Raw genomic sequence first — 22,983 nt, 5'->3', positions numbered from 1 at the left:
ATCATTGCAGTTACTTTCAGAAATGGTCTTTTTTCCCTAATGAGATGACCAAATCTGCTCTATGAACCCAGTTTCCTAAGCAAGATACGGAAATAGACACACCAATTTAGTATGATAAAAGGCATTAAAAGTAGAACAATTTTAAGTACCAAGTTATATTTATTTGGTACTTGGATAATTAAAAAGAATGCCACAATCTTCATCCCGTCTACCTCCCCAGTGCACACACATTTGGGATGAGGAGATAATGATGAGAATGACATTGTAGATAAAAGGTATATGCAGTAAACATCTGAAATGCTTAGGTTATTCAAAGAAAAGAATAAACACACTATGTGGTATGTAGCCTCAGCTACTTCATGTTTGAAACTGATGGTAACATTCAGATGAGTTTTGAGAAGCAGACTATAACCATAACTTTTAGTTTAAATTTCAGATTGATATGGAAGGTTATTTGTTTTAACAATCCCTATGTTAAGTTTTCTTTTTTCTGTGTTTCAGTTGACTTATTTTGTCAGATTTTAGGGTTTTTTTTCTTCAGGCAAGATGGCATTCTCATCCCCTGCTGTTGTTAACATTTAAAGCATGCAGCCTCTTGTGCTGTGGTGTAAATTCCAAGTGACTGACGATGATTAAACAGAAAATGAAACTTGAATGGCACTATCTCAAAATCTACTTAAAGCCACAACAGGTATCTGTCTGTAGCAGTATATCAGTTGGAACATACGAAGAATAAGAAATTGTGGGTTTTTGTGTCTGGGTTTTTATTTTTCTTTGAAATCAAAGAAGAAAAATACTGATTTTTCCTGGATCACTGAAACAGTGGTATGGATTTCTAAACAGGGCAGACCATACAAACACACAATTAATTATACTTGAACTTGAAATCTCATACTGTGCACTTTACCTCTTTTATAACAGTTGTAATTTCTCATTTATGTACAGATACTGTAGTAACTTTAAAAAAAATGCGTAACTGTAATTAAAAAGCAAGTACTCAAGAAAGATAAGACACAAAGAATTAATTGAGATTACAGCTCTTCTTTCTGTATTGACTGCAAAAGCTTGGTGATCTCCTGAATTGTGCTTCAACAGTGATCTTCAAGACTCCTTCCAACCCCCAAGGCTCTCCTTTTTTAACATTTGTTATTACTTAGCTATTTTATTTGGCAGAGATCCCTTCTATCTCATCTTCTAATGCACTGGCAATGGTCCTACTGCCAATAGCTTAGAGCCTACTGCTGCTGGGGTAAGCGACACAGCCGAACTTTCTAGCCTCTGCATCCTTATAAATAATGCATCTGGTTTCCTGTAACTACATGAACTCTTAGACTTTAGTAGGCATTTCTTTGTTAGTCAGGGTAAAAGAGTTGGGAGATGAACAGTTGTGGAAATAGTTGTAGGCAGTTATTATCACTGATTAGAACCTGAGTCCATGACATATGCATTAATCACTGGGTTAATGCTAATGGAATGCTTATGGTATTTATAGTAGATATAAACAAGATATAGAAAAAGGATATCGTTCCTGACCAAACTGCATGCTTAATTCAACATGGAAAGTTCTGGTGAGGTTAATCTAGGACCCTTTGAGACTCTGTTGCTCATAATTGGACCTGATTTACTACTCATTTAAAAAATCTCTTTTAATTTGCACAGAATTCACTGTATTTTGGGGGGTGGACATACTTGTTCTTAAGAACAATAGAAACAAGATCTTTGTTTAAGTGCTCCATGTAGCTTAGTGGTATAACAAATTATTGAATTTGTAATGAAAAAGGTAAATGTGTGGTAATAAGTTAATGAAAAGTAAATAATGCATATTTCTACTTTTAACTTCAAAGTGTTTGTAAACTTGTGGCATTAAAAATTAATGTTTTATTTTTGAGCATCAGAGGAAATAGTATTTAAACACGAGAAACCGATTTTTAAAGTGAAAATCATTTTAGCAACTTTTAAAATGTAACTTCAAGCCATGTTAATATAAAATAAATGAGTTCCATCCAAATATACACTCTTTTCTTCACTGGATATGCTTTTTTTTTTTTTTTTTTTTTTTTTTTTTTTTTTTTTTTTGAGACGGAGTCTCGCTCTGTAGCCCGGGCTGGAGTGCAGTGGCCGGATCTCAGCTCACTGCAAGCTCCGCCTCCCAGGTTTACGCCATTCTCCTGCCTCAGCCTCCCGAGTAGCTGGAACTACAGGCGCCCGCCACCTCGCCCGGCTAGTTTTTTTGTATTTTTTAGTAGAGACGGGGTTTCACGGTGTTCGCCAGGATGGTCTCGATCTCCTGACCTCGTGATCCACCCGTCTCGGCCTCCCAAAGTGCTGGGATTACAGGCTTGAGCCACCGCGCCCGGCCATGGATATGCTTTAATTGGACATGTCACACAATGACAATGTTCAGTGTTAGATTATACTGTAAGGATACAAAGTTCAAATTGATTTAGATGTTGATGAGAAACTTGTTGCTCTACAGCCTTGTATATTTTCATCAGAATTAACTGAAAGAAGAGAAAATTGTTTCTAATATGATACAGGATGTTCATCCTGATCATTTTATTATTGATTTCTTTAGTTACCATCAGTTCATCTCTGAGCAGCTCATTCATTTAGAAAGATGATAGCTTGTAAGTTTAATTCTAAAACTCATTCTCATACTTGTTAGCATTTGACATGCCAATGATTTCGCAGAGCTAGGTTGTCATCAAGACTAATGCTTAGTCAAAATGTTTAACACTTATTTCTTTGATTCCTGTAGAACTTCCTTATTAATTAATCTGGGGTCTATAAGCAACAAATTTGTAAATCAGATATATATCTATATGCATGTAATTCATTTTTTCCTCTTTGATTTTCAACTACCTTTTTATGCTGATATTTTAGAATTTCTATGAAATTAACACATTTCCTTAGCAATTCAGGAAATCTGACTAACTGTACTTTAAAATTGTGCTTTCGTATCACCAGTAAATAAGAAAGCTTCAATTCATCAAAAAGATAATAATAAACTGCATTAATGCTTTCTTTTATTTATTTATTTTAATCCATCTACCAAAACAATCATGCCACCAGCTTTAAAAAATGCAATCATTAAATTATTATGACAGCCTAGTCTGCTTTTGTGGCTGGTTTGTTTTGATGGTTACCGAGAATGGAAACAGATAGATTATGTTTTTCTGCTTGTAATTGTCCAGTACCTCCAAAGACCTCTTGCCTGGGCATGATCCCTTCTGGAATTGAATTCTGCATTCTTCTTCTATCACTAATCAAACAAAACACTATCAGAAGAAAACATTTCCATAACTGGATCCGGAGTGAAGGAAAATTTCAGATACTTAGACATGCATATACAATAACCAGTGTTTCCTGACAGGCTCATTAAAAAAGAATTACTCCACTATGTGTCAACTGCACAAATAGAATCCATTATAAGACTATGGACTCTTACTTCTGAAGTCTGCCTTTTGTGCCCACCTAAGATTAGGAAAACTAAGTCTTCCACTAGAATTTAAATATCACAGAAGCAGAAACTATTGCAGTCTCTTTCCCCAGTGCCTGCCTTCCTCTTCCTCTCAGTCTTAGGTAGGGTCTGGTACATATGAGGCACTTGCTTAAAAAAATAATTGAAGGAATGAATGAAGTTGCTTAAGGATGGGAGAAGTAGTCTGTAGGTGAGTAGATGCTCACCTGTACTCCCAGTACTTTGGGAGGCTGAGGCAGGAGGATCTCTTGAGGCCAGGAGTTCAAGACTAGGCTGGGCAACATTGTGAGATCCCATCTTTACAAAGAAATTTTAAAAACTAGCCAGGTGTTGTGATGTGTACCTGTAGTCCCAGCCAATTGGGAGGCTGAAACAGTAGGATCACTTGAGCCCAGCAGTCTGAGGCTGAGCAAGATACTTACTTGAAAAATAAAAATAAAAAGTTACATAAAGCAGCAGAGACAAGATCAACCTAGAATGTCTATGGAAAAACTCTGAAAAAGCACACATTTTTTAAAATAAATGGGAACTCTATGGCAGAGGAAGCAGTAACTACTGACCTGATCTTCCCTTTTCATTTTGAGTAATTTCTAATTTTCTGTAATTGTATGGTGCTTTCAAATACTGATTAAAACTCTTAAAAAATTGAAAGAGAGAAATCACACTTTTATTCTAAACTCTGAGTTTGTGGCATGCCTTCTTCCTTCATCTTGTTGATGCTCAAAGAAATATGCAACAGAGGGCCATGATACTGTTTAGCATGTTAAATTATTTTGATTCATGTACTTACTAGCAACATCATTTAAATGGGTTGGTTTCATCATGGCCAGACTTAAGACGCATAGCATAATTGAATGAATAACCTAATATTCCACATTAAATCCTGGTTTTGGAAAAAGCTGAACTGATCTGAAAAATAAATCTATCCAAAGTAGAAACTGTAATATGCATGTGAACATGTACATTCTCATCATCACATTTTGTTTTCTTCTTTTCTTCCCCTTTTCCTCCCGTTGAGTCTTGTGTAAGTCCAAATAAAAATTTTACTGTAGAGCTCAACAACAAAAACAATGATCTCTTATGTAATTGATGATTTTTAAAATGCTTTGAAAGTCTTCTTCCATACTTTGTATCAGTATAAAGATATTGTACAGTGGTACAGAAAAATGACTTTTGAAGTTCAGTTGGTTTGAATCTTTGCTTCACCACTTACTAGCTATGTAATTGTGGGTTCTCTGTGCATCTTTTTTAATCCTCACTTTTTCCATCTGTGAAATAAGAAAAATATCAGTTAGTTTGCATACTGATTGTAAAGATTATAAATAAGAACTGATGTGTATATACTACTTGGCACAATGTCTGACCTGTTTCTGTTTTTCACAGTCAGCCTTCTCTTCCATTTTCTAAGGTGACTCAGACCTTACCACTCTAAAAATTCAAATCATGCCTTCACTCTCTACAGATCCCATTTGCTATTTTAGAAGAAAAGGAAAACTATAAGATGGAAATTAATTTCCTCTTACCAAATCTACAAACCCCAGCACAATGCCTGGCACAGATACGGTCGTTTAGTAAACATCTTTTGGATGAATAGGTGGATGGGTAGCCAAGTAAATTAACATATAGATTAGGTCTTTAGAAATGGCAGCTATTTTTATTACACCCTGTACAGTGACCTTAAAATTTGAAATCTACTGCTTTTGAAAAGCAGGTCATCCTGAGGTTTTCCATTTTGTACCGGCCAGATTGTGAAAAGAAGTTCATTTCAATGCTGCACAGCACATTTCCTGATCAGTTGGCTGAATTACAGTAATGCCATTTCATTTTGAGTTGGGCAATTCAAGCATTTAGCCCCGATTTTTTTGACAGTAAGTTAATTATTTTTGTACTCATTCAACACATTTCCCCCCCACCACAGGTTATTGTAAAACCACCTGTCTCTGGGAGCACAGTTAATTCTGTGCATGAGATTTCTAAAAATGTTTTATATTGTCATTGCACTTTTTAAAAAATGTGGAGATCCCTCTGCTATTCTTTTGCCTTGCCAAATGCTTAGGTACCTTGGAAAACTGCTTTATTGGTACTACTTATCTCACTAGATTCTTCGGTCTTCGGTTGTGAAGGGGTAACAATCATTTAACTTTTGATGTGCCCTGAAGTTTCCCATCCAAAACTTTTTTCTTTGAATCTTTTTTGGGGTGAAAGAGAAGAATATGGGGGATCTAGTTGTACAGTGATAGTTTCTAGATGCCTTTGATATTAGTCACTAAACAGCAGTAGACATTTGGAAGAGCATGATAGAAGACAGTGGGCTAATTCCAGGTATTTAACCCCGGGTTAAGGAGATTTAACCTGAGGCTGGGTTATTTCTCTGACCTCTAGGGACAGAGTAGTGGCAAAGCCTTAAGGTGGTAAAATTTTTGAGAAACACTTCTGAAGTCTTATGTTTTGTTTTAAAATCCTATCTAAAAGCATTTCAAACCATTTAAGTTAAGCCTTTCCTTTCTTACTGGATGTGTTCGGGCGCGGGAGGTGGGAGCAAAAAGAAGCATATGGTTGATGCTCTGCACTGCAGTGATTTGTAAAAGAAGTACTTTTCCTGCTAGGTTAAATTGCTCTGCATGCCTCTTGCTGTCAGGGACATGATTTAGTTAAATACAGATGCTTTTAGAGGGGCTTTGTACTGCATCATACATATTTAATAGTTTATAAAATATCTGTATGAATCACTGGGTGGAAAATCCAGCAGCAGAGAAGCTCAACCTTCACATTGGAGCCTCTGGCCTTATGGTCCACTGACCAGTTGACCATTGGAAAAGGTGTGTTCAGAATGGGAGTGTCCTGAATAACCCGAAGATTCTACTGATTTCAACAGAATAAGCTTACCATCTAACCTTTCAGATTTTTTCAGTAATGTGAACTTTACATTTTCCCAAGTCACATTATTCATAGATGTTCTAATTCCCCAGGGATTGAAGTATAGCATTAAGGAAAATCCCTTCTCAATAAATAAATGGTATTGGGTGAGGGGAGGGGGGCAGAAAAAGCTCTTAGATGTTTTATAGCAATTAATGGTTACCATATAAAGATACCTTATTGTCATTAGATAATGGTTAAAATTATATGAATCTTTTACCCTTGATATAATTTTGAAATTCATCTTAAAAATCAATTCCTTAAAATAAAAGTAGTAGGGGAAAGAGGTAGTGATGGGTGGAGGCTGGAGGACGATGCAGAGAAGGAAAAAAGTAAGCATGTGGAGGTTACTAAATGTAGAATTGCTGGATTATTTTGTTTGTTTGGCATAGGTAATGAGTTTTATAGTAAAATGTGCCATAGTATATCAAGATAGGCTCCTTATCATATATGAACCCAGAAACACCATGAAATTTTTTTAACAGTTCCAGCATTTTATTATGAAATGTTCAAAGATAGAGAAAAGGTGAATTAATCATTCAGTAAACAAACTTATGCCCACTACTGAGATTTTACAGTTAATATTTTCCTATATTTTGCTTACCAAATGTCTACCCATTTATCTATCAACTTTTTATTTTTTGATGACATTTCAAATATACATGAGTTCATTTTACCCCCAAATATCCCAGTATGCATAGTATATATCTTTTATTGCAATGTTTAAGAAAACATGTGGGTCATGGATTATGCTATCAAATAGAATATATGTTTCTCTCGAATAAGCCACCATATTTGGACTTAGGGTTTTCTAGTCATCATATTTCAGAGTATAACTCAGCCAGTAGCAGCCTTCTTGTTCCTGTTCCCTAATAATTACTCCTTCCCCTGTCCCAGGCTTTTAATTCTCCAAATTAAAAGAAGATGTAACCTTGGTTCCCTGATTTCCAGCTAGTGACAATTTTGGTACAGTTTGTGTTTGAGCTACTGCAGTGATGTTCGGGCAATTCCCATTTTGGTGACAGTCTTCTTTCCTGAGGATACATTGCCTTCCTATCCTCTGTAATTTCTTTATTCTGTACTTTCCTGTGTAAGCAATAAAGCTAACTGTAATGCTCCCACAACTCAGGTAGCGTCTCATCTCCAGCCTGTTCTCAGGGGAAGTTGTTGGGTTCTGGAACACACATTTTGTATGCTTCCTTAGTTTGATAAAATGCTGTTTAAGAACGGAGTTCAAATATGAGTATTAGTCTCTGAATATCTTTAAGAAAGAGGCCCATTAAGTAGAGTTGTGACCACAAGTGGTCGTGGGAGCATTAAAAAGTAAACTTTCAAGTAGAAATGGTCCAGGGAAATGGTCAAAGTGAGGTATTGGTACAGACATCTTTCATGGCACCAAGTGAGAGAAAATCTAGACTATCTAATCAAATGTGTGTATCTGTATTGGCAGTATGCAATAAAGAGCTTTCCTTTATAGAAATTAACTAAAAAGAAAGAGAAATAGATGTGATTTCTAGTCCTGACTTTGAAATTCTTTTCTGTGTGACTCTAAGCAGGTTATTATGTTTTTAACCTCCCAAGAACTTTTTTCTTCCTGTATAAAATGAAATTCATGTAATGGGTGCAGCAAACTAACATGGCACATGTATACCTATGTAACAAACCTGCATGTTGTGCACACGTACCCTACAACTTAAAGTATAATTTTAAAAATTAAATAAATAAAATTCATGGGTAAGACCTGTTGCAGCTCCAACCTTCAATTAAAAACTTTAAATCTCATTATTATTGAGATGACAGTTGACCTTTGCATTAAATGTAAATTCTTTTACTCCAAATAACTACTGAAATAGAAAAGAAACAAGTCCATTCTCTTTTTTCTCCCAGTGTTTTAGAGATATGGTCTCCTTCTGTTGCCCAGGCTGGTCTCGGACTCCTGACCGCAAGCAGTCCTCCTGCCTCATCCTCCCTAGTAGCTGGGATCACAGGCAGAAACTACCATGTTGGACAGAAAAGAAACAAGTCATTCTTAAACAATTCTGACTCTAGCAACCTATCGTGTGATTTGTGATAGAAACATTTGAGCTGGAGGTCAAATCATAAGACATTTTTATCTTATAACTTTCAAATTCATATCTTTTTAAGTAATAAAAATTGTAACAATGCAGAAACAGTTTCCACCCCTTGCAGCAGAAAAATGAGATTGGCATTTCATTTTAAATGGGATACTTCTGCTTCCATGAGCATCATAAAGGTTATGACCTTACAGTAGTGTTGCCTGACACTTAGGTGGCTCACTGGGAATCCTGAATCAGTTCTGGAAACTGCATATATTTTTATTTCTTCTTTTTTTTTTTCCCTTTGGTGCAACTTCATATTTTCATTTTGATCAGCAACAAGGAGAGGAAAACTGTGTGTACTCTAAGGAAAATGTATATTGTAAGATGTTTTCTCTGGCTAAGGTCTTTTCAGATTCAGAAATTTGAACTGGCCAGGTGTGGTGGCCCACGCCTATAATCCTAGCACTTTGGGAGGCTGAGATGGGCAGATGACCTGAGGTCAGGAGTTAGAGACCAGCCTGGCCAACATGGCGAAACCCCATCTCTACTAAAAATACAAAAATTAGCCAGGTGTGGTGGTGTGTGCCTGTAATCCCAGCTACCCAGGAAGCCAAGGCAGGAGAATCACTGGAACCTGGGAGGCGGAGGCTGCAGTGAGCTGAGATCGTGCCACTGCACTCCAGTCTAAGCGACAGAGCGAGATTCCATCTCAAAATAAATAAACAAAAATAAAGAGAAAAGAAATTTGAACCATGTTTAAAAGGAGAACACTTCAGGTAATCCCTTTCCTCAAACTTACTTTATTCCAGGAATGTTGTGCAAGTATATTTTACACATGGGCTTATATGAAGTTTCAGTCTCTTGAATAGCTGGTCCTCTCTTATGAGTAATTCATAACTGCTTTCACATGTGTATAATCTCATGCTCAACTGTTTCTCTCTATTTTAAGCAGGAGATTTAAAAATCAAATTAACACATATTTCTAGAGCATTTGCTATAAGTGATATGCTGTGCTATATACTAACTAACTACATTTCTGGGTTGATTGGGGGACCAGTTTATAGAACTGGCTGACAAGCAACTGAACTTTAAAACAAATAGCTAGTGCTTAAGTATATGTCAAGTTCAATCCCTCCCATTTTTAAAACTTTGCTGAATTTATATTAAACCAGCATCGGTTATCAAGGTATTTCCTCCTTGTTTTTAGCTAAAACTTCTCTCACTGCATTAAAATACATCCATTATCATTTTCGTTAAATAAGATAACACATTGGATATGTGCATAAAAGCAAAATTATATCTTGCATTTTTGTTACATTTGCCAGAAGAATGAAAAACAAACAACAGAAAATCTCTCTGAGCTGTGCTGCTCTATGCCCTGAACTTAACTGTCATAGTGAATATTAATGAGACACAGCAAAGATATTGGCTCAAGGTAACTAAGCCAACATATATTGCTCTAGTAAATGTTAGAAATGGCCATTCATCCACATAACCTCAGTTTACTCTGTATAAAGATAATGTTTCTTTTGGTTTTTCTTCTTTTTGTCACACACACACACACACTCCACACACACACACACACATATCCCCCCCCCCACACACAGTAATTTAACATTATTTGCATTTACTCAGACTGGTAAAACCCATGTCTCAAAGATGTTTCCCATAGTTTATTCATCCCTCTTCCATGTCGTTTTCATTTGGATGCATTTGTTTAACAAATGGTCTGCTGTGTGCCAGGCATGCTGTAGGTACTGGGGATATAGCAGTGGAGGCAGACACAAGTGCATGGCCTTATGGAGCTGACGTTCTGGTGTTGAATTTATCACATTTTTGATAAGAAAACACAGATAATACTGGAAGACTGCCACTTGCCCCTCGTCCTTGGCACTTATTTCCAGTGGAGTCCTTCATCCCAAAGAGCTCAGACACATACACACACAAAAACTAGGAAATGGATATGTCATTGAGACTCTGAATTCAAAAGGCTTATGAGAACATGAGCAAAGCGTTATCTTTCTATCCTGTTTTATGTACTAAAATATTATTTTTCACTGTTCAACTCCATCCTATTTCCCTATTTAAAATATACATATTGGCAGGCATGGTGGCTCACAACTGTAATACCAGCACTTTGGGAGGCTGAGGTAGGAGGATTGCTGAGGCCAGGAGTTTGAGACTATGGTGAGTTATGATTGCACCATTGCACTCTAGCCTGGGTGAGAGAGTGAGACCCTGCCTCTACAAAATAATAATAATAATAATAATAATAATTTAAAAATAAGTTAGCCAGGCATGGTGGCATGCACCTGTAGTCTCAGCTACTTGAGAGGCTAAGGTGGGAGAGTTGCTTGAGCCCAGGACATCAAGGCTGCAGTGACTAGGATTGCGCCATTGCACTCCAGCCTGGGAGACAGAGTGAAAACCTGACTCTAAATATATACATATATATACATATACATATGTAAATTAATATTAATATAAGTTCAGAGTTCAAAGTTAATAATTGCCTGAGATTCAATGCCACATTGCCTATTGATACTTTTCTAGAAGAAAGGGCAGCCTACACTTAACAGTCTCATTTTTCCTTGAGTTGAAATTCACACAGCAAAATTAACCATTTGAGAGTCACAACCAGTTGCATTTATTGCAGTGTTGCGCAATCACCCCTTCCATCTAGTTCCAAAACTTCTCCAGTGGAATTTTAAAAGAAGAGCAACTTGTAAAATGACCAATAAACTATGTTTGTAGAAAACGAATAATTTTACTTATGGGGAGTGAGAAATTAATAGATTCTCCCAAAGTAAAGCAAACTCACTAAAACTATCATATGCAATTAAAATATCTTTCCATATGAAATTCTCACATCTTCATCTTTGAGATCATTTACTGTATCTTCAGTTACAAAGGATCTAAACTCATAAAGAACAAAATGTACCAGAGTAAATTGCTCATCGTGTTACAGAATGAGAACACAGAGCACAGTCAATATCAAGCACTTGATACAGCATCTCACAAAGTAATGCTTAAAATTAAGTCAAATTGTCTGCTCTGAGAACATTTTCACTGGGTAAGAATAATCAGTCTTGACTCACCTTTAAAGTGGGCAGAAAAGACATGCCCAGTAAGGTAAAATAAGTTCCATTCATCTCACCCATTTTGCATCATAAATAATGTAGAAGAACATCAAACAGCACATGGATTTGGTTTGCTCTCAGAGAACTTTTCTGTTTAGCTGGGGAGAGAGGAATGACAAGAAAAAATAGTTAAATATTAGCATATTCCAAACTTTCCCTCCACTGATAGGATCTGTGGTAGTTGAGTTTTGCTAGACCGGGCTAAATTAATTCAAGGCATATTTTGGAACAATCAGAGAAAATTTGATAAGGAAGTATCTGAATAGGCCATTAAAACTTGAAAAAATGGAGGAGAGTATAGAGGGTATGAATAAAGCCTGCTGATCTATTAGAGACCCCATAATCTGTGTAATTCAATCCCAATTAAAAGTAAAACCAAACCAAATGTATGTATTGAATGGATAGCCCAGCTCTATCAGACAATCAAATACTGATAATCTTTGCCGTCAAAGAAATTGCATTCTTCAGCCCTGTATACATGATGTAATTAAATGATGACACATGACTGTGAATGTGCCCCAGTAAATGTTTCAGTTAAGAAATACTGGGTCTATGATTTGGAAAAATGGGAAGGGCTCTGTCAAGGAGCTAAGACCTAGCTGAGGGCATGTTTTTTGGATAGGTGGAGGAAGCTGACAGATCCATTGGTGTACTTTATCCTCCAAAGAAGCTGCAGGGTTTTAAAGTTAACTTTATGGCCTGGCGCTTTCTTATGAAAATTATGATTTCATAATTCCTCAGCAAATAAATAAATAATTGCCATTTGTATGTAGGGATCTCCCCAAATGAAACAACTGCTGCCATCATTTTTATTTTATGTTAGATACTGTGAAGTAAATTCTACTCTTTTGCCAGCCATAAAATTTAGGAGCAAGGATAAAGTTTTTCAGTGATAGTATTTTTAGATTTCAGAGAGATAATATTTTAGAGTTATATCGCCAAGATACAGGAAAAAAGTCAAAGAGAAAATAAATGAGTAATAAGGTCAAAAGCAAAATGATATTTATCATTCTGTTTCATCTGTTGGAGCTACCGTACATTCTTCTGATGATAAAGTAAATAAAAGTAAAGCAGAATGACTAGCTTGAATTCATAGACTAACTTGAATTGAAGTAGCAGAGAAATTCTAGTATTTTTTTATTTGATGATATTACAGGATTTTTTTTCTTGAAGCCAACTTAGAAGGAAGCTGAAATATTATGAAAGTGGATCAGAAATATAAGTAGATTTTACTTTATTCTGCCAAATCCCATTCTATATTACCGTCTCTCTTCTTGATCCAGGTTGGTGTACTAGCATTTACTTTCTTATCCTCTGTAGCAGATTAATTGTGGCTGCAAATTCTTTGCCACTTTCTCCCTCAAAATGTATTTCCTCTGTCCTTGAGTCTGGGCTGGCACGGTGACTTCTTAACCAGTAGGATGCAGGGGAAATAGTTTGTTCTGCTTTCAGGCACAGACTTTTAAGAGTACTGGCAGCTTGTGTTTTCTTCCTCTTGGGGTGCTTTCTCTCACAACCTGGCCACCATACTGTGGGAAGCTCAAGCCACAAGGAGAGGCCACCGGTTGCTGCACCATTTCACAGTGCCGGCTGGCATCTAGCAGCAGCTGCCAGTCATCATGTATGGGAGCCATTTTGAATGTTTTCACCTAGTTGCACCTCACCTGCAGCACCAGCTGACGTCAAATGGAGCAGAGAAACCACTCAGCTGAACCCAGTAAACCTACAGAATAAAATGGCGGTTGCTGTAAGCTATTTCCGGGCGGTTTCACAGCAATACATAACTGAAATCGGTTCCCAAAGGAAGTCCTGGAATGAGACCATGGAAGAGCTCATTTGATTTAAATGATAAATAGATAGTATTTAAATGGTCCATGCTTAATTCTTATAATTTCTAAAAATTATTAGGCAAAATTTTAGAAGTCTTATTTTGAAAACTAGATCCTTTTAAGTTTGTTTACAAATTATATTAAGGTAATAATTCCTATTTCATAGTTATCTATTCTGGTTTTCATAGTCTCTTCTTGAAGAGATATGTAATCAATAATATAATCAAATGCACCCTTTTGATAAAAAAACAAAATCAGTATTTGTCAGCAGAAATAGAATGAATCAGAACGTATTCAAATCTTGGCCACATAGCTATATGTCCATGGCAAAATTACCTAAGCTACCTGGGCCAATGAAATATTTTTTTAAAAATTTTAAGATTAGTATGGACTGTATGGGATTAGTGAAGATCAGAAACAATGTGTATTATGAACCTAGCAGAGTGCTTGTTGCCTGGGTGGAACTCAATAAAGGTAGCTTTTGTTATTGTGAGGGAGATGGTGTAAAAGGTTTAAAAAGGTAGTAAAAAATTGTCTAGTTTATTTTTCTAAGAGGACATGGAAATGGGGTATTCCTGGGCTTTACTGGGGTGGAGCTTAAAGGGTTAAAATGCTATATCCTTGCAGTTTTTCCTACAAACATACATGTTTTATCCAAAGGAAATTCTGACCTCTAACCCCATTCACACTTTCCTTTCTCACTCTTTTATTGCTATAGAGGATTTGATGAAGGGAGAAAGGCAACTTATGGGTCCTAGTCCCAAGGGTAGAACTAATGGAGAATTCCTTTTATTCTTCACCTCCCATCCTTCTCCATTTCCCCATTTACATTTATTTTCCAATTTGGTGGAAAAAAACAATTTTATAGGAAGCTGACTGTCTGCAGACTAATCTTAGCACCAAGGTGCCACAGGGTTTATGGAATGCCTTTCTAGGGGCAAAACAGACACATCCCAAAGTCTGGTTTATGTAGTCCAAGGGAAAGAGTACTTGTGGCAGTCCACAGGATTCTCTCTCTGATGTGTTGTCCTAGTCTTTGTATAAAATGTTGGTTTTCTCTATAAGTGTTGGGTATTTTCAGTGTAACAGCTAGAGCAATGCCCAGTAACTTTTTTTTTTTTCTTCCCTGCTGAATATGTTTGTTCTTAATGGTTGAGGTAAGGTGAATAATTGCTATTGGTGTAAGTTAAAGACCACCTTTCTAAACTATGGGTTATCATGCTTGGTATTTTCTCCTATCTGCCGGACTTGGGGCCACCTGAACCCCATTTTGGTCTTTGAAATTTAGCTGACCTTGGCCTTGGATGAAATGCTAGTGTACTGAGTATAATATTTTTGGTTTAGGTCAAAATTGAGGAATTCAGTGCCATATATTTCAACTGGGTACTTTTTGAAGAAATTATAAATTACCGTAGTTTAGCATAAACACCTGCTGATATTGTTTCTGAATATTTACATGAATATTGATCATTGAGATCTTACTGTCTTTCAATGTGAATGCTTTAAGTGCTTCAGTAGACATTTTCTACACTGTGAAATTGTATGTCCATTGCTAGAATCTTTGTAAGAGAGCTCTCACCGCTTTAAAGTCAAATAAACCTAGAAAATAAGCATAGGAATTATTTTTAAACACCATTTACTGGTATATATATGCAGATTATAGAGAGATGAACTTAAGGATAACTCATGTTGCCCATAAAGTTGTCATAGTCATGGTTACAATTATGCAAATTGGCACAGGCTTTTGTTGTTGTTATAGTACTGAAAACACAGTTTAAGATGTTAAGACCCTTTAAATCATTTATAATAATGGACTAATTTCATCTTGAAGGAAGAAGTGATAATATTCTTATCTCCTGTCATTTGAAGCTGAAACGTACCTCAAAGCAGTGGAGATTGTGCCCTACAAAATACAACATGCTTAAAGCAGATTTTCTCAGGACTTGAGTTCTAAATTTCACTGCTTCAGGGACTCATATGATGGCTATGTAGTATAGATTTAGAGAGAGTTTTAAAGACTCCTGTTGACATAGGTAAACAGAATGGTTCCTTGGAAACCGTTTAGATGTCCAGTCACAGTAAGTGTGCATTACAGGTTCAGATGCATATTGTGTGAAGTGACATGGAGCAGAGTGCTTGGAGAAGCCTGTGGTCTCTATTATGAACAGTGCTTTCTTCTAGTGTTTTAATGACTGTTGTTTTAAAAGAAAAAAAATCAGCATTGAAACTATCTGGAAGGTAAAGCTCCTGAAACCTAACCCAAAAGGCATGCTCTCATCGAAAACTCTTCTTAGTACTTGCAGTGCGGTGATAGCTGAGGACATGTGGTATATATTACAGTGCCAGGGAATTCAGACCTCTGCAGTGTGGAGTCACCATGAAAGGCTAATCTAAAAATGAAGTGGTAGCTTTGCTCGCATCATAACTCTGTTACTTACTGGTGCTTCCTATTAGCTTGACATTAGTCTAGTCTTCTTTGGGTGAGATAGAAGAAATGGAAATTCAAAGGGGACCACAGCAGGGGATATATGGGCTGCCAACCCCTCCCCTAGCACTCCCTCCAGCCTGTACTCAGCATTTCTCTCTGGGCATGACAAAGTCTTACAGAGTCATTGCAAAAAGGGCTAAAGGCAGAGCTGTCCATGGTTAGGAAAAAAACGTTCAAACTGTTGGTCGAAAATCAGGTAATAACAGTCCTCTTAGTGAAGAAAACTTATTAGAGGGCTAGGGAAGGAATGCTATCTCTCAGCAGCAGGCAGGAAGAAATTGCTGTTGAAAAGCTTACCTCTCTAGGGAGGAATCAGATAGCAGACTTCGCCAAGCCTCAGGTCCAACCCATAAGGTCCCACCTACACCCCCCCAACCCCCTCCCCATCCCAGCTTTGTTAGATTGCTAGCATCGATCGCTGGCTTTTTCTGACCCAACAGTGGGTGAAGGAAAGAGACTGAAAGCCGGCAAGGTGGGGGTAGAAGAAGACTGGGACAGCTTTTGTAGAGAAAGAAAGAAAAAGGAGGATAACGGGTGGGGGCCATGGGGACTAGGCTTAACTGATGCCTGCATGCCTCTTTTTGATTTGATGGCCTTTATTCCTTCTAATTAGATAAAATAGGAAGTCACTGGCAGTCCTGTGTGGCTGGGGATACTGATTTTACTCAGACCAGCCTGCAGCTCTAGAGTGTGGATAGAGAGTGGGGAGTGGGGGTTGGGAGAGGGGGAGGAAAGAGAGAGAGGAGAGAGAGAGGACGGGCTTGGATGAAGAAGGGAAAGAAAGAGAGAGACTGAAGCAGAGAAGAGCCGCAGAGGAAGAAAGTGAATGAGCACTCAAGAAGGACAAAGAGGAGTAGTCGGGGGTGGGGTGGAGGCAGGGCGGGGAAGGGAGTGACCGCCCCTCCTGGCTGCACTCTTGCCTCCGGAGCCCTCTGATCCTGTTTGCAGTGATGCTCCGAGGGCAGGCACCTGCTGCTCTGTAATGATTCAGCCCCTTTCAGCCGTCGTCGCGTTAACACAACAGGATGCTGTTGCTATTGTCACTACTGCCTCTCCTGCCGCCGCCGCTGCTGCCGCCGCCGCCACCGCCGCTGGTCCTCCTTCTGCTTTTACTTCTCCTGCATGACAGTTGTTTTCTTCATCTGAGCAGACACCAGCTTCAGATGCTCGAGGTGAGAAACATGCCTTTCACTTTGGGCTACTGGTTTACTTAATTAACCAGCCAGCAGCTCCGTCGATCTATTTTGGTCCCTGTCCTCTTGACGAGCCCGGGATGGTTTGGAGTAACGTTTAAAAGAACTAGAAAAGTGGCCCAGAAACAGCAGTTTAAAGAATTATAACGATATACTCTGATTTTGTAGTTGCTAGGAGCTTTTCTTCCCCCCTTGCATCTTCTTGAACTCTTCTTGATTTTGATAATGGCCTTGGACTTGGACAATTTATCGATTTCCCCCTTTAAGATGCTGTATCATTTGGTTGGGGGGGCCTCTGCGTGGTAATGGACCGTGAGAGCGGCCAGGCCTTCTTCTGGAGGTGAGCCGATGGAGATTTATTCCCCAGACATGTCTGAGGTCGCCGCCGAGAGGTCCTCTAGCCCCTCCACTCAGCTGAGTGCAGACCCATCTCTTGATGGGCTTCCGGCAGCAGAAGACATGCCAGAGCCCCAGACTGAAGATGGGAGAACCCCTGGACTTGTGGGCCTGGCCGTGCCCTGCTGTGTGTGCCTAGAAGCTGAGCGCCTGAGAGGTTGCCTCAACTCAGAGAAAATCTGCATTGTCCCCATCCTGGCTTGCCTGGTCAGCCTCTGCCTCTGCATTGCCGGCCTCAAGTGGGTATTCGTGGACAAGATCTTTGAGTATGACTCTCCTACTCACCTTGACCCTGGGGGATTAGGCCAGGACCCTATTATTTCTCTGGACCCAACTGCTGCCTCAGCTGTGTGGGTGTCGTCTGAGGCATATACTTCACCTGTCTCTAGGGCTCAATCTGAAAGCAAGGTTCAAGTTACAGTGCAAGGTGACAAGGCTGTTGTCTCCTTTGAACCATCAGTGGCACCGACACCGAAGAATCGTATTTTTGCCTTTTCTTTCTTGCCGTCCACTGCACCATCCTTCCCTTCACCCACCCGGAACCCTGAGGTGAGAACGCCCAAGTCAGCAACTCAGCCACAAACAACAGAAACTAATCTCCAAACTGCTCCTAAACTTTGTAAGTAGAGAGAGAGAGAGAGAGAGATGATGATGATGATGATGATGATGATGATGATGATGATGATGAAGAAGAAGAATAAAGGAAAGGGGTGGGTTTGAGGTCCCCAAAGGATGTTTCCCTTTCTTCTTGCATTTTAGTTGCCTGGTTTTGTTTAAGCAAAGCATGTGTTTGAGACACTTGGGCTGGCATTGAAGGGCTGAGTAAAATGATCTTGCAAATTCCGGGTCTGAACCAGTGTTGTGACAGCAGCTCTCTCTAGCCACATTGTTCAGTCTGGTACCGGGAATGCAAAACTTCAGCATCTGCAAGTCAGGCTTGAATTTAAGTTAAATTCAATTTATTTCTAACACATTTTAAAATTGAAACATCAGGCCATCTTTTCATGTTTTATAGAAATGTGACTTTCATATACCAGTATTATTTTGTGTCTTTCTCTTCCCCATCATAGATTTCCTGTCACCTTTCTGTTACCCTCTATCTCTCAGCAACCCCAAACTGCTTGTTGTCTTTCTCTCCCTTCTTCCTGTTCTCTAACCACCTCTCCCTACTTTTGTATCTTAATTGGTTCTTTCTGAGATTGCAGCAAGTCTTAAGACATTTACGGTGCTTGCCTCTCACTAGCTTGAGATGACTACTGTCCTGCCCAGACTGTACTTTCAGTTAGTGAGCACTTAGTAACGGCAGCTTTATTTTGTCCAGGACACAGTAGGATTCTGCATGAAGGATTTGCCCAAATTAGTTTTGTCTTCTATAATCAAATGTTTAAATAGCTTCCTTGGCAGTCATTAAAAAGTACAAGATCCATTAGTGAGGTACCTTTTTTTTTTTTTTTTTTCTTTTTAAGGCATGTGTCATCTTAGTCTGGCAGATTGCAGCAGCCCAGTTTAATAACCTGTGATGTGAAGAGAGCCCACGCTCTTAAAAACAATACATTTCTGTTTGCATTTGCATTAGGTAACTGCAATAGCTTTAGAGTGGAAAGTTGACAGGAATGAAAGCATGACTGTTCTAAACATCAATATAGAAGGGAGGAGTTTTCTATAGCCTTTTAAAAATGTTTCTAGTTTATTTTTGTTGTCTCTATCTCCTATCACTTTTTACCATGAGGAATATTTACTTAGTAGGAAAGTACAAGATCAGAAAATTTGGTTCTTAATAACTTACATGAAAGCTCTTAGGGTTAAAAGAGAGTTGACAATTTCTCTGACGAAATGCCTCTTTTGTTTTTCCTCTGGACAGTAATGAAGAATAAAGAGTACCTTTTCCAGACGTCACGTTCAATGTGAAGTAGTGCAGCATGCTATAGAAACACAGAAAAACTTGATTTGTGCTTGTAACTCCTAATCATTTCACACACACCAGATTCAATGGCAAAGATTTAAAGAAAAAAAAAAAGAGTCTTGTTTTCTAGGTGCAATTAGGGAAAACCTCCTTCATGCAGACAATGCTTTGTATCTTTATCAAATCCCTGAAGCATCATTAAAGGTCTGACAGACATCACCGCCTTTGCTGCCTCTTCCCACCTGGCAAAGTGACCGGGAAATAATACCCAGATGAAATGACATGCTATAAAAAGCAAGTACAGATCCTGCAAAGAGAAGCGAAATTCATCAGGAGAACAAGGTTACTTGATCATTTTAAACTTAAGTCTTTAATTGAAATCTGCTTAAACAGGTTTCATTGTCCAGAGAAAGAAAAAAATGCCCTTTGAAAAACACTTCAACTAAATTCTATAATTTTGTCATCTGAGGAAATCAAGAAAACAAAGAAACATCTAGCACATTTTCCTGATCTAAGACCATGTCAGAAAGTATGTTGTAAAGTTTTGATAAATTATTTTGTAAAGTAAATTTTTCTACTAAGTGTTTTAGTAGATTACATATTCCTTATCAGTTTTTTTTTTTTTTCCCAAGCCAGGGCATTGATATTGTGGCATCTGCAATAAATGGGAAAGATTTACTGCTGCCTAAAAGCATCATTGTGGCCAGTTTGACCAGATGCACAGCTGCAACGTTTTGAAGCGCATCGGAGATAAGCCTAGAGAAGCAGTCTGGGAAGTAGTTTTCTCCTGAAAAGTTAGGGGTAGACAGTTAGTTGGCTAACACTTTAAAACCTGTAGGGAGACTCTGTTAATTTTTTGGACTAGTCCCTTAAAAAAAAAATCAAGTATTCTAAAAATTGTGAGCCTACTTTTTGTGGGGCAGGGGGTCGGGGGGGTATTGGTTGGGGGGAGTAGTGTTTGAAAGAGATTGGTCCAGGCAGCTTTGTTTCTAGAGACTTGTAAGTGGTTGTTTTTGTTGTTGTTTAAAAAGGTTGTAACCATTAATTAATGGAAAGGGGAAAAAAAGCTTACAAAGGGATTGTATTTTTCAACTAAGAAAGTATTGTTTAGTCGCAGAAAGAACTGGGACGTTCCTTTTACCGTGCATGTTTTTGACATAAACTAAGCTGTCATGGCTTATATTTGAAAATGACATTATCATATGTGAAACATGCTCTTCAGTGGTTTTAGGACTTTATTCTCCCTTTTCCTTTTTTTTTTTTTTTTTTTTTTTTTTCTGTCTCAGCATATTCAGCACATTATGCACAGAGCTGTAGCCTTCAAGGTCATAGACTGTTGAGGGCTAATTGATTCTTCTTTATCCTGGAGCCTGAGAGAGTAGAAGAGAGACAATCCCAGTAATTGTGTCTGCAGCGTTGCTCCCCAAACCAATCTACCTACTAGTATTAAAGTTTTATTTTATAAATACTGGAATTACTCCCTCACTGACTTTTGTCAAATTACAACATTCTTTGTCTTTGTTATAATATAAGGCAAAATATGACATTTTAAATTGCCTTAAGGTATAGTGGCTATGTCAGATTTTCTAAAATGGGTATTTCTTTCATAAAGTAATATTTCATATTTTCATGATATTAATCTATGCATTCATGTAGGTCTTAAGAAGTCCAGTGAAGAATTGGAGTGAAAGTATATAATTATGTATTTTTTATTCTAAAGTATTTCTAAGTATGGTTAATGGTTTCCCACTACCACAATGATGATATTGTCATGATACTAATTAAGTTTTTACTTCTCAGTGGGTTATGTAATACTTGCACTATTCATTTGTTTTCTTTGTCTGGGCTTTAAAATTTTTCCTACCCTGACTGTTGGGAGATTGCAAACTTAGATTATTATAAAAAGAGCTGATTAATTAAATTGTAGCCAGGAAATAGTGGTACCATCTTGAAAGAAAATGTTTTCTGGATGTGAGATCCTCCCTGCTTGACAACAGATTCTTGGATGCAAGAATGTTGGTATTTTCATCTTGGGCCAACTTTGTTTTGCTTTGTCCTAAGTCTTATTATGGGATTGTATGACAAACCATTGTTACCGCATGACAATAAGAATCAGTAACTATTTGCAAAAGATCAACATGATGAATTGGATATACCATAGGATTCATTTCCTTCTATTTAAAAATGCCATTCATTTAAATTCTAATGGATCCTTCTAGTTCTTGGCAACTATATTTGTAGGTATTTCAGAACAGTGATTTCAAATAACTTTTCCCCACTTTAATCGTTGCCAATTACAGCCTAAAATATTAAAAACTGGAAGAGACTAAAAGATTTTCTATTGGAACTGAATAATTTTATAAATTTACTGGTGAAGAAACCCAGGCTCAGAAATGCCTAGTGAAATTCTTTTATTAAAATATACTAAACTCTGAAAAATGTGGCAAAATCCAAACTTTTAGATTGTCTCTGTCTCTGAGAATTTAAACACTCTCTCTCTCTCTCTCTCTCTCTCTCTCTCTCTCTCTCTCCTGTTTTCTTCTCTCATCATATCCTTATTGTAGAGAGTTGGAGCTAGAGACTAACATAGCATCAGACTGAGAATTAGGGAAGTACTTAAAGTGGGAACACTGTTTAGGCGTGTGTTTAGTGCATATCACTAAAAATAAATTTTCTTCTCGCCTTCCTGTTTTGCTCTTATTGAATTTTCAGTCATGGTGGTCTTTTCCCTTTTTATTTGATCATCCATACAGTGTTCAGCTTGCTTCTGAAAACAGCATGGGTTGCCTAGGGTGAGTTCTTCCCTCATATATAGGAGATTGCTCTATGGCTCAATTCTCTTCTTTTTCATTTATTTATTTATTTATTTATTATTATTATTATTATACTTTAAGTTCTAGGGTACATGTGTATAACGTGCAGGTTTGTTACATATGTATACTTGTGCCATGTTGCTGTGCTGCACCCATCAACTCGTCAGCACCCATCAACTCGTCATTTACATCAGGTATAACTCCCAGTACAATCCCTCCCCCCTTCCCCCTCCCCATGATAGGCCCCTGTGTGTGATGTCCCCCTTCCCGAGTCCAAGTGATCTCATTGTTCAGTTCCCACCTATGAGTGAGAACATGCGGTGTTTGGTTTTCTGTTCTTGTGATAGTTTGCTAAGAATGATGGTTTCCAGCTGCATCCGTGTGCCTACAAAGGACACAAACTCATCCTTTTTTATGGCTGCATAGTATTCCATGGTGTATATGTGCCACATTTTCTTAATCCAGTCTGTCACTGATGGACATTTGGGTTGATTCCAAGTCTTTGCTATTGTGAATAGTGCCGCAATAAACACACGTGTGCATGTGTCTTTATAGCAGCATGATTTATAATCCTTTGGGTATATACCCAGTAATGGGATGGCTGGGTCATATGGTACATCTAGTTCTAGATCCTTGAGGAATCGCCATACTGTTTTCCATAATGGTTGAACTAGTTTACAATCCCACCAACAGTGTAAAAGTGTTCCTATTTCTCCACATCCTCTCCAGCACCTGTTGTTTCCTGACTTTTTAATGATCACCAT

At 37.9% G+C, this 22,983-nt stretch overlaps 2 protein-coding genes across 16 annotated transcripts in view; both read left to right on the top strand.

Annotated features, from left to right (window-relative positions):
* The window catches only part of MAK16 (MAK16 homolog), a 1,030,778-nt gene that overhangs the window by 137,516 nt on the left and 870,279 nt on the right, over positions 1-22,983 (top strand). The window lies entirely within an intron of this gene.
* NRG1 (neuregulin 1) overlaps positions 1-22,983 on the top strand; it is a 1,132,381-nt gene that overhangs the window by 991,516 nt on the left and 117,882 nt on the right. For 2 of the 15 annotated variants that reach the window (XM_050802454.1, XM_050802455.1), the window contains exon 1: positions 13,596-18,122. The exons of 12 other annotated variants lie outside the window; for them this stretch is intronic. In XM_050802454.1, the coding sequence (XP_050658411.1) occupies positions 17,456-18,122 (667 nt within the window). In that variant the 5' untranslated portion in view covers positions 13,596-17,455. Of the gene's footprint in view, positions 1-13,594; positions 18,123-22,983 lie in introns of those variants that run through there. One more of the 15 variants, XM_050802464.1, reaches the window with a different exon arrangement.

The sequence above is a fragment of the Macaca thibetana genome, chromosome 8 (assembly GCF_024542745.1).
Source record: "Macaca thibetana thibetana isolate TM-01 chromosome 8, ASM2454274v1, whole genome shotgun sequence".
Taxonomy (NCBI): Eukaryota; Metazoa; Chordata; class Mammalia; order Primates; family Cercopithecidae; genus Macaca; species Macaca thibetana.
The sequence above is the reverse complement of the archived record's forward strand: the minus strand, read 5'-3'. Positions and strand labels throughout refer to the sequence as shown.